A 17,500-nucleotide genomic window follows, 5' to 3' on the forward strand; every position below is an offset into this window, starting at 1 on the left:
GATAAAATACCGATTTTTTGACAGAATAAATCCCGACTTTCTGACAGAAAAATACCCACTTTTTGACGGAAAAAATCCAGATTTTTTGACAGAAAAAAAAGACTTTTTGACGGAAAAAAATCCCGATTTTTTGACAGAACAAATCCTGACTTTCTGACAGAAAAAAATCCTGACTTTTTGACACTTAGAAAAAAATCCTGACTTTTTGACATAAAAAAACTTGACTTTTTGACAGAAATATTACTGACTTGTTGACAGAAAAATACCGACTTTTTGACAGATAAAATACCGATTTTTTGACGGAATAAATCCCGACTTTCTGACAGAAAAATACCCACTTTTTGACGGAAAAAATCCCGATTTTTTGACAGAAAAAAAAGACTTTTTGACGGAAAAAATCCCGATTTTTTGACAGAACAAATCCTGACTTTCTGACAGAAAAAAATCCTGACTTTTTGACACTTAGAAAAAAATCCTGACTTTTTGACATAAAAAAACTTGACTTTTTGACAGAAATATTACTGACTTGTTGACAGAAAAATACCGACTTTTTGACAGATAAAATACCGATTTTTTGACAGAATAAATCCAGACTTTCTGACAGAAAAATACCCACTTTTTGACGGAAAAAATCCCGATTTTTTGACAGAAAAAAAAGACTTTTTGACGGAAAAAATCCCGATTTTTTGACAGAACAAATCCTGACTTTCTGACAGAAAAAAATCCTGACTTTTTGACACTTAGAAAAAAATCCTGACTTTTTGACATAAAAAAACTCGACTTTTTGACAGAAATATTACTGACTTGTTGACAGAAAAATACCGACTTTTTGACAGATAAAATACCGATTTTTTGACAGAAAAATACCCACTTTTTGACGGAAAAAATCCCGATTTTTTGACAGAAAAAAAAGACTTTTTGACGGAAAAAAATCCCGATTTTTTGACAGAACAAATCCTGACTTTCTGACAGAAAAAAAATCCTGACTTTTTGACACTTAGAAAAAAATCCTGACTTTTTGACATAAAAAAACTCGACTTTTTGACAGAAATATTACTGACTTGTTGACAGAAAAATACCGACTTTTTGACAGATAAAATACAGATTTTTTGACAGAATAAATCCCGACTTTCTGACAGAAAAATACCCACTTTTTGACGGAAAAAATCCCGATTTTTTGACAGAAAAAAAAGACTTTTTGACGGAAAAAATACCGATTTTTTGACAGAACAAATCCTGACTTTCTGACAGAAAAAAATCCTGACTTTTTGACACTTAGAAAAAAATCCTGACTTTTTGACATAAAAAAACTCGACTTTTTGACAGAAATATTACTGACTTGTTGACAGAAAAATACCGACTTTTTGACAGATAAAATACCGATTTTTTGACAGAATAAATCCCGACTTTCTGACAGAAAAATACCGACTTTTTGACGGAAAAAATCCCGATTTTTTGACAGAAAAAAAAGACTTTTTGACGGAAAAAATCCCGATTTTTTGACAGAACAAATCCTGACTTTCTGACAGAAAAAAATCCTGACTTTTTGACACTTAGAAAAAAATCCTGACTTTTTGACATAAAAAACCTCGACTTTTTGACAGAAATATTACTGACTTGTTGACAGAAAAATACCGACTTTTTGACAAATAAAATACCGATTTTTTGACGGAATAAATCCCGACTTTCTGACAGAAAAATACCCACTTTTTGACGGAAAAAATCCCGATTTTTTGACAGAAAAAAAAGACTTTTTGACGGAAAAAATACCGATTTTTTGACAGAAAAATCCTGACTTTCTGACAGAAAAAAATCCTGACTTTTTGACACTTAGAAAAAAATCCTGACTTTTTGACAGAAAAAAAAATGATTTTTTGACAGAAATATTACTGACTTGTTGACAGAAAAATACCGACTTTTTGACAGATAAAATACCGATTTTTTGACAGAATAAATCCCGACTGTCTGACAGAAAAATAGCGACTTTTTGACGGAAAAAAATACCGATTTTTTGACAGAAAAAATCCTGATTTTTTGACAGAAAAAATCCTGATTTTTTGACAGAAAAAATACTGACTTTTTGACAGAAAAATACTGAATTTTTGACAGAAAAATACAGACTTTTTGACGGATAAAATCCAGACTTTTTGACGGATAAAATCCAGACTTTCTGACAGAAAAATACAGACTCTTTGACGGAAAAAATACCGAATTTTTGACAGAAAAAATATCGATTTTTTGACGGAAAAAATACAGATTTTTTGACGGAAAAAATACTGATTTTTTGACGGAAAAAATACTGATTTTTTGACAGAAAAAATTCCTGACTTTTTGACACTTAGAAAAAAACAAAAACTTTTTGACGGAAAAAAGGTGAGGCCTTTAATCCCAGGAACACCATGCATACCGTTAAGCATGGTGGTGGTAGTATTATGCTCTGGGCCTGCGGACCTGCAGCGAAGCGGGGTGTGCCAGGACCGGCTTCGAGATCAGAGACAGGTGCGTAGATGACCCACCTGGGAGTGTTTATCTAATCACCTGTCGCTCTGTTAAAGGGAGCCGCCGAGAAGGAGAGAGAGAGTTGGAGGGCGAGCGAGAGCGAGACGGACATAAGAGATGATGGCGGAAAAGCACACAAAGAGACTCATAGTGAAAAATAAATCATTGTTCAGAACCATGAACGCAGCCGTCATGTCCGTGATTGGTGGTCCGTAGAACCCGGAAGCGCAAGACTTCCACATAATTCTAGCTTTGATTTAGCCATTCCTTTACCACTTTTGAGGTGTGTTTGGGGTCATTGTCCTGTTGGAACACCCAAATGCGCCCAAGACCCAACCTCCGGGCTGATGATTTTAGCTTGTCCTGAAGAATTTGGGAGGTAATCACACAGAACTTTCCTCCAGAAGGTCTTATCTTTGTCCATGTGATGTCAGATGGAACAAAAATTCAGCTGTTTGGCCACAATACCCAGCAATATGTTTGGAGGAAAAAAGGTGAGGCCTTTAATCCCAGGAACACCACGCCTACCGTCAAGCATGGTGGTGGTAGTATTATGCTCTGGATTCCAGTTCAGATTGGCTGGTACTTTGCACGTCTTTGGGATTGTACCTGCAGCTCTTTGTCAGCAGCCTTCGCCAGCTCCCCGACCAAAGTGTCCAGGCGCTGCCTGATGGGGCCGTCCACCGACAAGACGTGGGCCAACTCACACAAGGATGGATACAGCTGCCACACACAAGACACAGCCGGTTAGAATCAAATATATATAACAATATACTTATAGTAGTATATATTATATTATTACAAATCATGATACATCATTTTTTTTACACAGCTCCTGTAATAGATAATAAAAAAACAGACTTTTTGACCGAAAAATCCTGACTTTTTGACACTTCCAAAAAAACAGATTTTTTGACCGAAAAAATACAGACTTTTTGACAAAAAAAATACAGACTTTTTGACAGAAAAATACAGACTTTTTGACAGAAAAAAAACTGATTTTTTGACAGAAAAAATACTGACTTTTTGACGGATAAAATACAGATTTTTTTGACAGAATAAATCCCGACTTTTTGACACTTATAAAAAAAACAGATTTTTTGACAGAAAAAAAATGATTTTTTGACAGAATAAATTCCGACTTTCTGACAGAAAAATACGACTTTTTCACAGATAAAATACAGATTTTTTGACCGAATAAATCCCGACTTTCTGACAGAAAAATACAGAGTTTCTGACGGAAAAAATCCTGACTTTTTGACATTTAGAAAACAACCCGATATTTTGACAGAAAAACCTGATTTTTTGACAGAAAAAAACCTGATTTTTTGACAGAAAAAAAACTGATTTTTTGACAGAAAAAAAACCTGATTTTTTGACAGAAAAAAAAACTGATTTTTTGACAGAATAAATTCCGACTTACTTACAGAAAAATACAGACTTTTTGACAGAAAAAAATCCTGACTTTTTGATACTTAGAAAAAAAACGGATTTTTTGACAGAAAAAAACTGATTTTTTGACAGAAAAAAAAACGATTTTTTGACAGAATAAATTCTGACTTTGACAGAATAAATTCCGACTGACAGAAAAATTAAAAAATGTAGACAGAAAAAATCCTGACTTTTTGACAGAAAAAATCCTGACTTTTTGACACTTCCAAAAAATCCTGACTTTGTGACACTTCCAAAAAAACCTGATTTTTTAAAAGCAAAAATACCAACTTTTTAACAGAAAAATATCGACTTTTTGACAGAAAAAATACAGATTTTTTTGACGGAATAAATCCCGACTTTTTGACACAAAAATACCGACTTTTTGACAGAAAAAACACAGATTTTTCGACGGAATAAATCCCGAATTTCTGACAGAAAAAACCCGACTTTTTGATGGAAAAAATACAGATTTTTTGACAGAAATAATCCTAACTTTCTGACAGAAAAAAATCCTGTCAGAAAAGTCAACCTGACTTTTTGACAGAAAAAAACAGATTTTTTGACAGAAAATATACCGACTTTTTGACAGATAAAATACAGATTTTTTGACAGAAATAATCCTAACTTTCTGACAGAAAAAAATCCTGTCAGAAAAGTCAACCTGACTTTTTGACGGAAAAAAACAGATTTTTTGACAGAAAATATACCGACTTTTTGACAGATAAAATACAGATTTTTTGACAGAATAAATTCGAACTTTCTGACAGAAAAATATCGATTTTTTGACAGAAAAAAATCCTGACTTTTTGACACTTAGAAAAAACCTGATTTTTTGACAGAATAAATTCCGACTTTCTGACAGAAAAATATATTCCCGTTAATTGCCATGGAAAGTTTCCAACTTTGAATATTCCCGGAATTTTACCAGAATGCACTGCACATGTGATGGAGGAATGCACTGCACATGTGATGGAGGAATGCACAGTGCAGGGTTGAAATTTAACTGAATTTGCATTAAATCAGGTTGTTTTAGCTAATAATCGCGCTACAAGATCTAGCATGTTGCATTCAATGTTTATTCCCATCAATTTCCCATTAATTCCCGTTAATTCCCATATATTCCCGTTAATTCCCATGGAAAGTTTCCAACTTTGAATATTGCCGGAATTTCCCCGGAATGCACTGCACATGTGATGGAAGAATGCACTGCACATGTGATGGAAGAATGCACAGTGCAGGGTGGAAATTGTACTGAATTTGCATTAAATCAGGTTTTTTTAGCTAATAATCATGCTGCAAGATCTAGCATGTTGCATTCAATGTTTATTCCCATCAATTTCCCATTATTTCCCGTTAATTCCCATGGAAAGTTTCCAACTTTGAATAATCCCGGAATTTTGCAACCCGAGACAAACTTAACTTGGCACGTGAGTAGAAATGTATTTTTTGCTTTTAATTTTCTAGGTTGATAAAAACATTCCCCAAGATTTAAAAGAACTGCATTGAATTAACTGTGTTAAAAAATAAATAAATAAAAATAACCCGTATATCATCTTTCAACGTCCAAGAAAGCTGCTTTAACACCCCTCGCTGGGACTCCCTGGTGCACAAACACTTCCAGTTTTCTACATCAGAGCGCACGGAACATCTGTCTAGAAATATGAAAGAGCCCCACGCTTGAAGATTCCGCCAAGTGAAGTAGCGATGATATCAAATATTTGACCACGGCCTCTGTGTATTTCTAATTGGCATCTTGGTTAACTTATTAGTCTTCCCTGAAAACCCTTTGATTACCATCCAGTGTGCGCCACACCACCGTAAAAACACTAAAATAATCAACCACATTAGGAATGCATACAGGAAGAAAGTTTGCATCATTTATGTACAAAACCCCAAAAGCAGTGAAGTTGTCACGTTGTGTAAATGCTAAATAAAAAGAGAATACAATGATTTGCAAATCCTTTTCAACTTATATTCAATTGAATAGACTGCAAAGACAAGATATTTAACGTTCAAACTGGTAAACTTTGTTATTTTTTACAAATATTAGCTCATTTGGAATTGGATGCCAATTCCTTGAAAATCAAAATCAAAAATGTTACCTTAAAAATCATTTTTTAATTTGAAAATCATTTTTTACCTTGAAAATGATTTTTTGCCTTGAAAATCATTTTTTACCTTGAAAATCTACTTTTACCTTGAAAATAATTTTTTACCTTGAAAACAAATATTTTACCTTGAAAATCTACTTTTACCTTGAAAACATTTTTTTTACATTGAAAATCATTTTTTGCCTTGAAAATCAACTTTTGCCTTGAACATTTTCTTTTACCTTGAATATCATTTTTTACTTTGAAAATCAAGTTTTGACCTTGAAATTTTTTTTTTACCTTGAAAATAATTTTTTACCTTGAAAATAATTTTTTGCCTTGAAAATCAACTTTTACCTTGAAAATAAACTTTTACCTTGAAAATCAGTTTTTGCCCTGAAAATAAACTTACCTTGAAATAAATTTGTTTACCTTGAAAATCATTTTTTACCTTGAAAATCTTTTTTTTTTTTTTACCTTGAAAATCTTTTTTTGCCTTGAAAATCAACTTTTACCTTGAAAACATTTTTTTTTACCTTGAAAATCTTTTTTTTTACCTTGAAAATCTTTTTATGCCTTGAAAATCAACTTTTACCTTGAAAATCAGTTTTTGCCTTGAAAATAAACTTTTACCTGAAAATTTCTTTTTTACCTTGAAAATATTTTTTTTTACCTTGAAAATAATTTTTTACCTTGAAAATCATTTTTTACCTTGAAAATCAATTGTTTACCTTGAAAATCATTTTTGCCTTGAAAATCAACTTTTACCTTGAAAATAAACTTTTACCTTGAAAATCAGTTTTTCCCTTGAAAATAAACTTGCCTTGAAATAAATTTGTTTACCTTGAAAATCATTTTTTACCTTGAAAATCTTTTTTTTTTTTTACCTTGAAAATCTTTTTTTGCCTTGAAAATCAACTTCTACCTTGAAAACATTTTTTTTTTACCTTGAAAATAATTTTTTGCCTTGAAAATCAACTTTTAGCTTGAAAACATTTTTTTTTACCTTGAAAATAATTTTTTACCTTGAAAAAAAATGTATTGGATTCATTGGAATTGCTGGCACAAGATGCAAAAAAGACTGAGCAAGTTGAGGAATGCTCATCAAACACTTATTTGGAACATCCCACAGCTGAACGGGCTAATTGGGAACAGGTGGGTGCCATGATTGGGTGTAAAAAGCAGCTTCCGTGAAATGCTCAGTCGTTCACAAACAAAGACGGGGCGAGGGGTCACCACTTTGTCGACAAATTGTTTAAGAACAACATTTCTCAACCAGCTGTTGCAAGGAATTTAGGGTTCAGAGAATCTGGAGAAATCACTGCACGTAAGCGATGATATCACGGACCTTGGATCCCTCAGGCGGGTACTGCATCTAAAGCTGACATCACTGTGTAAAGGATATCACCACTTGGCCCGGCCACAGGTGCATAAAATCCAGCACTTGGGCATGGAGACTGTTTCTACAAACATTTGTGAAAGAATGGGCCGCTTTCAGTGATTTCCAGAATGGAACTGTCATAGGATGCCACCTGTGCGACAAATCCAATCGTGAAATTTCCTCGCTCCTAACTTTATTATAAGAAAATGGAAGAGTTTTGGGAACAACAGCAACTCAGCCACCAAGTGGTAGGCCACATAAACTGTCAGAGAGGGGTATAGTGCAAAGACTTTCTGCACAGTCAGTTGCTACAGAGCTACAAACGTCATGTGACCTTCCAATTAGCCCACGTACAGCACGCAGAGAGCTTCATGGAATGTGTTTCCATTGTGCCGAGTGTGGAATTTGGTGGAGGAGGAATTATGTCGTGGTGAACTTGACTGGCCTGCACAGAGTCCTGACCTGAACCGACAGAACACCTTTGGGATGAATTAGAACGGAGACTGAGAGCCAGGCCTTCTGGACTTCACCAATGCGGTTTTGGAAGAACGGTGGGAAAGTTGCTATAAACACACTCCGCAACCTTGTGGACAGCCTTTCCCAGAAGAGTTGAAGCTGTAATAGCTGCAAAAGGTCATATTGAACCCTATGGGTTAGGAATGGGATGGCACTTCAAAGTTCATATGTGAGTCAAGGCAGGTGGCCAAATACTTGAAGTCTGCAGCTTCAAGTCAGGTCCAGTTAATACAGGAAAAATAGTTTGTCTTCCTAGAATTAAGTGGGTGCGGCTTATAGTCCGGAAAATAATAAATACAATTAAAATTTTTTTTTTTTTTTTTTTTAATTTAAAAAAAATAAAAAAAAAAATGAAAAAAAAAAGTCCGGAAAATACGGTGTTTATTTTTTGAAATGTTCCGCGATGGAAAAGCCACATTTACTGATAACATCAATTAATCCCCACGTCTGAGAAGAGAGGTAAAAAAACCCCCAATTGAATAAAATGTGAAACTCACAGCTCGAGAATTCCTGGCTTCCTTCAGGATCTGTTTGGCGGTCCTGCACTTCCTCGGCGTCCTCCGAGCCTTTCAGCACACCGATCTGCTGCTGCACCCGCACGCACAGCCGCTCCATCACCTACCACATGCAGAAATACGCAACATTTTGTGTTACTTTTCCAGCCTCTTCTCCGGTCCGCAGGAACACACACCTGCTCGGCGGTGCTGGTGACCAGGCCCTGGTGGTTCCTGCCGAGACCTGCTCGGGAGAAGCGCTGGGTCTGGTTGTTCCGGAGCAGGGCGCGCTGGATCTGCCCCGATCACACGCAAACACACGGTTGTTGACGGAGCGTGGCGTAAACAGGAGAGAAGAACATTTGCATGGTAATAAGGAGACCGAGGAGAACTGGAAAATGAGCTCCGTGCTTTTGACTTCATGTCTTTTCTCCGGTGGAAATGCTCACTTTAACTTTTGGGATGATCCATCAACGCACAACTAGTGGAATGACACCTGTGTCGTGGCCTGAGGGGATGACACCTGTGTCGTGGCCTGAGGGGATGACACCTGTGTCGTGCCCTGAGGGGATGACACCTGTGTCGTGGCCTGAGGGGATGACACCTGTGTCGTGGCCTGAGGGGGTCTGAGGCCACTTGGAGGAGGGCGCCACGCAAAATAACTACAAACGTGCCGACTACCCCTTTCCCCATTTCTAAAAAAGACGGAGGAAGATGAAGAAGAAGAAGAAGAACAAGAAGAAGTAGACAAAGAGAGACAAGATGAAGAAGAAGACGAAGACGAACAAGAAGAAGAAGAAGATGAAGACAAAGAGAGACAAGATGAAGAAGAAGATGAAGACGAAGATGAACCAGAAGAAGAAGAAGAGCAAGAAGAAAAAGAACAACAAAAACAAGAAGAAGAAGAAGAAGAACAAGAACAAGAACAAGAACAAGAAGACCAAGAAGAACAACAAGAACAAGAAGAAGAACAACAACAACAAGAACAAGAAGAAGAAGACGAAGAGAGACAAGATGAAGAAGAAGACGAAGACGAACAAGAAGAACAAGAAGAACAACAAGAAGAAGAACAAGAAGAAGAACAAGAAGGAGAAGAAGAAGGAGAAGAACAAGAAGAAGAAGACAAAGAGAGACAAGATGAAGAAGATGAAGACGAAGAGCAAAAAGAAGAACAAGAACAGGAACAAGAAGAAGAACAAGAAGAAGAAGAAGAAGAAGAAGACGAAGAAGAAGACGAAGAAGAAGAAGACCAAGAAGAACAAGAAGAACAACAAGAAGAAGAAGAAGAAGGAGAAGAACAAGAAGAAGAACAAGAAGGAGAAGAACAAGAAGAAGAAGAACAAGAAGAAAAAGACAAAGAGAGACAAGATGAAGAAGATGAAGACGAAGAGCAAGAAGGAGAAGAAGAACAAGAAGAAGAAGAACAACAACAACAAGAACAAGAAGAAGAAGACGAAGAGAGACAAGATGAAGAAGAAGACGAAGACGAACAAGAAGAACAAGAACAACAAGAAGAAGAACAAGAAGAAGAACAAGAAGGAGAAGAACAAGAACAAGAAGAAGAAGACAAAGAGAGACAAGATTAAGAAGATGAAGACGAAGAGCAAAAAGAACAAGAACAGGAACAAGAAGAAGAACAAGAAGAAGAAGAAGACGAAGAAGAAGACCAAGAAGAACAAGAAGAAGAACAAGAAGAAGAACAAGAAGAAGAACAAGAAGAAGAAGAAGAAGGAGAAGAACAAGAAGAAGAACAAGAAGAAGAACAAGAAGGAGAAGAAGACAAAGAGAGATAAGATGAAGAAGATGATGACGAAGAGCAAAAAGAAGAACAAGAACAGGAACAAGAAGAACAACAACAAGAAGAAGAAGACGAAGAAGAAGAAGAAGAAGACGAAGAAGACCAAGAAGAACAAGAAGAACAACAAGAAGAAGAAGAAGAAGGAGAAGAACAAGAAGAAGAACAAGAAGGAGAAGAACAAGAAGAAGAAGAACAAGAAGAAGAAGAAGAAGAAGAAGAAGACAAAGAGAGACAAGATGAAGAAGATGAAGACGAAGAGCAAGAAGGAGAAGAAGAAGAAGAAGAAGAAGAAGAAGACCAAGAAGAAGACGAAGAAGAAGACGAAGAAGAAGACCAAGAAGAAGACCAAGAAGACGACCAAGAAGAAGAAGATGACGAAGAAGAAGAAGGAGAAGAACAACAAGAAGAAGAACAAGAAGAAGAAGACAAAGAGAGACAAGATGAAGACGAAGAGCAAGAAGAAGAAGAAGAACAAGAAGAAGAAGAAGAAGAAGACGAAGAAGAAGAAGAAGAAGAAGAAGACGAAGAAGAAGAAGATTAAGACGAAGGCGAAGACGAAGAAGAAGTCCGTGAATTTTTGGCTCTGCTAAACTAGTAAGTGACTTTCGATGCTCAAATCAAAATGCTTATATAGAAGAAGAAGAAGAAAAAGAAGAAGAAGGCCTACGTGCAACTACTGCTATCAAGGCCGAAGCTGCAAAACAACCAAAGAAACAAAAAGTTTAGTCTGAGGAGACAAAAAAAGAAAAAGGGAGGCTACCCGGATAAAAGGACAGTCAAGGATCAACATTGGCCCGACGAAGGCGAAGACGAGGAATTTTTTGGCTCTGCTAAACTAATAAGTGACTTTCAATGCTAAAATCAAAATGCTAATGCTAGCTATCGGAAATTTGCCTGGTAGCAATAAATAGCAAACACACTACTTCCTTGTAACAAACTCTCCCGCCGGCCTTTCTTTGCTTCGAACCTGCATCCGCCCTGATACATTCTTGCTAGTAGCGTCACGTTTGTAGCGCCGATCTGGCAAAACACTACCTTTTTGGTCCACTGGCGCCGCCAAAATCAACCAAGACTGAAAGTTCTTAAGCAGGGCTTTAAAGGGGAACTGCACTTCGGAAGTCGATGCAAACGCCTGCGTGCCGCCAGAAAAAGACGAAGAAAAAGAAGAAGAAGGCCTATGTGCAACTACTGCTATCAAAGCCGAAGCCGCAAAACAACCAAAGAAACGAAAAGTTTAGTCTGAGGAGACAAAAAAAGAAAAAGGGAGGCTACCCGGATAAAAGGACAGTCAAGGATCAACATTGGCCCGACGAAGGCGAAGAGGAGGAAATTTTGGCTCTGCTAAACTAGTAAGTGACTTTCGATGCTAAAATCAAAATGCTAATGCTAATGTTAGCTATCGTAAATTTGCATGGTAGCAATAAATAGCCACCACACTACTTCCTTTGAACAAACTCTCCCGCCGGGGGGGTGAAACCAAGCGTTTTGTCGTGTCTTTTTTTTGCCATTTACAGGATGGCAAAACTGACCAACTCGTCAAATTATGTCCTTCTACCATCCAGGGGAGAGGCACGACTTACGAGTTGGGATTAACTTTCACCAGCTCCCAGGCGAGAAAGCCGCTCACCGGCTCATGACGTCGCTACAGCGGCAGCCAGCTTCATAGCGCCCTGCGTCAGCACTTATAATAACAATATCACTAATACTCGGTTAATAGTCAAGTCACAACATTTATTGTTGGCGCTTTTTGGACGGTTATTTAGCGGGTTTTATCGGTGGGATAGAGGACCTCCCGTTACCTCCGTCGTAAGAAGACTTTTATCTACGTTTATTTGCAAGTTAGAATGCATTAACAACAATAAATCTCCCATAATGATTGTGAAGGATAGACAAAAAAGTGCAGTTCTCCTTTCCAATAACAATACGACCCATTTTACCGTTGCTTCTTTTAGATTGCCATAAAAACAAAACAATGAGAGATATTTTCCATCACGTTGATAATGCACGATAAAATACACTCGTGGAAAAAAGCATTAGCAAATATGCTCGGCACGGAAGAAAACGATCTGAATCACAAATACAAATTGAAGTCGTTTATCAGACTCCGGAGGCATTGAAGCGATTTTTAACAGTTTGTCTCACCTTGGTCAGAGCTTGGTCCGTCCTCTCGGGGGCGCTGCGGTACGCCTGGGTGACGTCGCTGAGGGGGAGGGGCATGTACTGCAGAGTAAAGTTGCTAACGAGTGGAAGAGGGCAAAAGGAGAGGCATGGATCTATGTTAGCTTTATTTTTTTTAGCACACTTCTGTAATGTTTGTAACATGTAAGTACAGTCGTGGTCAAAAGAACATAATGTCATGGCTTTTCTTGAGTTTCCAATAATTTCTACAACTCTTGGGTTTTTTTTGTGATTTGGGGGCTTGTCCGGGATTCTAATGTAAAATCTGTGTTCTCCGCAATACCAAAATAAGTCAGCCCGTGCCCAAGGGCCTATTTTGAGCCATCTTGACTGTTTTATATACAATACAGAGCACTTACTAAGCCTCTTTTTGGCAAGGTTGGCTCAAAAAATTGGACACCACTGGTTCCCTTGTTATTAATTCAACATACATTCTGTGTTATTATTATGTTTTTGTATAAAGCTAGTACGTTATCCATATAAATCTCAAAGTTGTGTCCTGAGAACAGATCCTCTCAAATGTATTATGTCAGAGTGATTGAAGCACATACTTGTTGGTCACAAAAAACATTCACGAAGTTTGCTTCTTTTATGAATTTATTATGTGTCTACTGAAAATGTGAGCAAATGTGCTGGGTCAAAAGTATACATACAGCAATGTTAATATTTGCTTACATGTGCCTTGGCAAGTTTCACTGCAATAAGGCACTTTTGGTAGCCATCCACAAGTTTCTGCTTGAATTTTTGACCACAAAATTGCTGCAGTTCAGCTAAATGTGTTGGTTTTCTGACATGGACTTGTTTCTTCAGCATTGTCCACACGTTTAAGTCAGGACTTTTGGGAAGGCCATTCTAAAACCTTCATTCTAGCCTGATTTAGCCATTCCTTTACCACTTTTGACGTGTGTTTGGGGTCATTGTCCTGTCGGAACACCCAACTGCGCCCGAGACCCAACCTCCGGGCTGATGATTTTAGCTTGTCCTGAAGAATTTGGAGGTAATCCTCCTTTTTTATTGTCCCATTTAAAGCACCAGTTCCATTGACAGCAAAACAAGAACAAGAATAACAAGAAGAATAACAAGAACAAGAAGAACAACAAGAACAAGAAGAACAACAAGAAGAAGAAGAACAAGAACAAGAAGAACAAGAACAAGAAGAAAAAGAACAAGAACAAGAACAACAATACCAAAAACAACAAGAACAACAAGAAGAACAAAAAGAAGAACAAAAAGAACAACAAGAATAACAACAAGGAGAACAAGAACAACGAGAATAACAACACAAATAACAACAAGAAGAACAAGAACAAGGAGAACAAGAACAAGAAGAACAAGAAGAACAAGAACAAGAAGAACAAGAACAAGAAAAACAAAAATAATAAGAAGAACAACAACAGGAAGAACAAGAACAAGAAGAACAAGAGCAAGAAGAACAAGAACAAGAAGAACAAGAAAAAGAAGAACAAGAACAAGAAGAACAAGAACAAGAAGAACAAGAAGAAGACTTTCCTCCAGAAAGTCTTATCTTTGTCCATGTGATCAGCAGCCTTAAGGTGTGGCTTCTGGAGCAAGGGCTTCAGAAGCTTCCTTCTCAGTCCATGGCGATGCAAAACACGCTTGACTGTGGACACTGACGCCTGTGTTCCAGCAGCTTCCGATTCATTGCAGAGCTGCTTTTAGGTGGTTCTCGGTTGACTCTTGATCATCCTGACCAATTTCCTCTCAGCAGCAGGCGGTAGCTTGCATTTTCTTCCTGATCGTGGCAGTGACAAAACTGTGCCGTGCACTTTATACTTACAAACAATTGTCTGCACAGTTGCTCTTGTCACCTTAAGCTGCTTTGAAATGGCTCCAAGTGACTTTCCTGACTTGCTCAAGTCAATGATTCGTTTTTTTCAGATCTGTGCCGAGTTCCTTTGACTTTCTCATTATCGCGTTTCTAACCGATGATTGGAAACTCAAGCCAGCCGCGACTTTATGGTCTTTACAAGTGTATGTACACTTTTGACCATGACTGTATATTATGAGATGGAACTGACTCAATATTCTATTCTACTCATATGTTACTAATAGTCTAACATTTGCACACTATTGACTAGGGATGCACCGGAAATTTGTCCGCCGAAACATGATTGACAGAGCTCTCCAAAAACGATGCAAAAGTAGCAACCAGGTCGCTGTTCTGTTTGGACTGTAGTCCCTTTGGAGAAGACCCTATTCCCATCGGATTCGGACTTTCTCATTTAAAACCCAAAGACGTACTACTTGGGGTAGTCGAAGGATGCGGTAAACATTATTTACAGTACGCGGTTTGAGGTGAGCTCCCTTCAGGGACTATTTTACACTTGGAGCCAATTTGTCCGAAGGAGCTACTTCTACAGACTTTTCTTTGCTGCTAGCAGCTGAGCTTCGGAGAGAAAACCAGAGGGCGAGCGACCTTCTGGGAATTTTAGGGCATCTCTGTGAGAATAATTGTATCTAAATGATTGTAAGATACATCCTCAGATGCACTGGGACACATCCTCAGCGATGTGCCTGAGATCACCGGGGGTTTCGGGTCTTTCAACATTATACCCCCTCCCTCAGGTGACTCAGCCAGGGTTGATCAGACCCAAGCTTGTGTCCCAGTAGCATTGGCCCACAGTTCGCTCCTCCTGATCCAAAGCCATATAGAGGCTCTCTCTGCTGCCTCCATGGTGGCCTTGATGGCCTTCCTTTTCCCATCACCCGTGATGCCAAGTAGTGTGAACACCTTGCACAGTGAGCGGCCAGCAAGGCCTCTACACCCTACTTCAATGGGCTCACAGCGTACCTTCCAGCCTCCTCTGCGGCATTGCTCGACTAGCTCCCGGTACTTTGACCGCTTCCGCTCGTTTGCCTCCTCTATGCGATCCTCCCAAGGAACTGTCAGCTCTATCAGTAGCACCTGCCGTGAAGATACTGATGTAAGCAAGGTGTCTGGCCTCAACGAAGTTGTTGTGACGTAGTCTGGAAACTTGAGCTGCTTGCCCAAGTCCACTCGAAGATCCCAGTCCAATGCTGAGGTGAGGAGCCTGGCTGCTGGTTTGGGCTGTGACTGTGGCTGCTCTCCAGCCCTGACAAAAGCAATTCTTCTCTTGCCAAGTTGTTGCTTGCTGATGTTGTTTTTGGCCACGGCTTTAGCTATGGCTTCAGCAACGGTCTTCAGCACTTGGTCGCGCCGCCAGCGGTAGCTACCCTCCCCCAGAGCTTTAGAGCAGCTGCTTAGGATGTGCTCCAGCGAGCCTTTCCTGGAGCACAGCACACAGGCTGGAGAGTCATTCATGCCCCAGAGATGGAGATTGGCTGGGCTGGGTAGGACGTCGTAGACAGCTTGAACTATGAACTTAATGCACTGGGGTTCAGCCAGCCTGATCTCAGACCAGGTCACCCCCCTCTCCAGTGCACCCTCCCACCTTGTCCATGCTCCTTGCTGCCGCATACCCACCATCCTGCTGGTTCATTCCTCCTCAACCTCTGCAAAAAATTATCACAAAACTTTGTGTTTCAATGAGTTCCCGGCGAGCAGACAACAACTGTCTTTCATCTTACCAATCAAAAGGCTTGTATAAACTCCACTGTGTAGGATGGAAAGCGACATGAAGGGGTCGGTTTCTTTGATGTATTGTAATCCACAGGAAGATTTTGTCTTGAGCCGAGATCTACAAAGCGGAGAGGAAGCAGGACATGTGCCCCCTCCAGGCAACTTTTCTTTGAACTGTTTTGTAACCAAAGGCGACGGCTGTTTACGACCCCCTTCCTTTAGAAACAGCTGTTGCCATGTAATCAAGAAGAGGCGTGCGACCTTTCGTCAGAGCGTGGTGGAAGACTGTACAAGAGTACAGCCCAGATGTTTCTCCTCAATGATTGAATTCTGTCTCTGTTTAATTCCTTGCTTCTTGTCTGTTTAATAGATGTCATCAGTGTTTGAACCTGACAATCTCGCTACAAGGAACACTTAATTGGGCTAAAAATTAACTACAAATCTAATTATCATAAAGACTTGCTTTGACTGATAGCCACAAATGTACCCACACATACTCGCGCACGCAGACATTTAACAAATCAAAGTAAACACCACCCCGAGAGGGACAGGTGGTGGGAAAACCGAGGGATGAAAGAGTCACATTGCAGGACTGATGCAACGTTGTGAAAGACTAAATAAACACAGTGTGACTCATCCACCTTATGTGTGCGGTCTGGATCACAAACATGTTTGTGTTGTGCGTTAGTTTGTCTTACTGCTCCAACGCTCTCGCCACATCCTGCAAGCCCGTCGCCGTGGTGTTGTTGCGATCCCACGTGACGCTCCTGAGAGGGATCCGATGGTTGGGAAAGATCGGGAGGAGACGGGGAAGAGAGAAGCAGAGTGTCACGGGAAAAGTTGCGTGGTCAATGGGCATGGCATGATTCGAGTCGATTAATGGGGGGTAACGATTTGATTCAGTTAGAGATGCTACCTCAGTAGAAGCCTTTAAGTTCCATCTTAAAACTAATTTGTATACACTAGCCTTTAAATAGACCCCCCTTTTAGACCAGTTGATCTGCAGTCTTTTTTCTGCTCTGCCCCCTCTGCGTGGAGAGGACCACAGATGACGCGCTAGCTGTTCAAAGTCGGGACCCAACTGTATTTTTTATTAAATCAACATAAAAAACACAATATATACATTATATATCAATATAGATCAATACAGTCTGCAGGGATACAGTCCGTAAGCACACATGATTGTATTTCTTTATGAAAAAAAAAATTCCCCCCCCCCGGTCCGTGGGACAAATTTTCAGGCGTTGACCGGTCCCCAGCTACAAAAAGGTTGGGGACCACTGCTTTAATCGATTAAGAGTAGTTCCAAACAAAAATCGCGATTAATCTGAAAATCTATGTTTTTTGACACCCTCAGTGGTGTTCCTTGATGCAGATGGGAGCATAAGGTATGCACCAACAACTACCATGCCTCCCGTGAGCTTCTGTGACGGTATCCTCCACCTACGCGTGCACTCTCTCCACCTCGCATTTTTAATCAAGCCATCACCTACTTTCCTTTCCACCGCCACAATCCGTGCCCTTGAAATTCAATCAGGGAAAACCTCA

General features: G+C 39.1%; 1 protein-coding gene across 1 annotated transcript in view; it reads right to left on the reverse strand.

The window, feature by feature from the left end:
• Positions 1–3,069: 3,069 nt before the first annotated feature.
• LOC133664314 (capping protein, Arp2/3 and myosin-I linker protein 3-like) overlaps positions 3,070–17,500 on the reverse strand; it is a 143,592-nt gene continuing 129,161 nt past the window's right edge. Inside the window, 6 exon segments of the mRNA XM_062068820.1 lie at positions 3,070–3,222; positions 8,418–8,459; positions 8,461–8,538; positions 8,612–8,710; positions 12,355–12,448; positions 16,651–16,719. Coding sequence (XP_061924804.1) covers positions 3,070–3,222; positions 8,418–8,459; positions 8,461–8,538; positions 8,612–8,710; positions 12,355–12,448; positions 16,651–16,719 — 535 coding nt within the window.

This window comes from Entelurus aequoreus, linkage group LG14 (assembly GCF_033978785.1).
Source record: "Entelurus aequoreus isolate RoL-2023_Sb linkage group LG14, RoL_Eaeq_v1.1, whole genome shotgun sequence".
Taxonomy (NCBI): Eukaryota; Metazoa; Chordata; class Actinopteri; order Syngnathiformes; family Syngnathidae; genus Entelurus; species Entelurus aequoreus.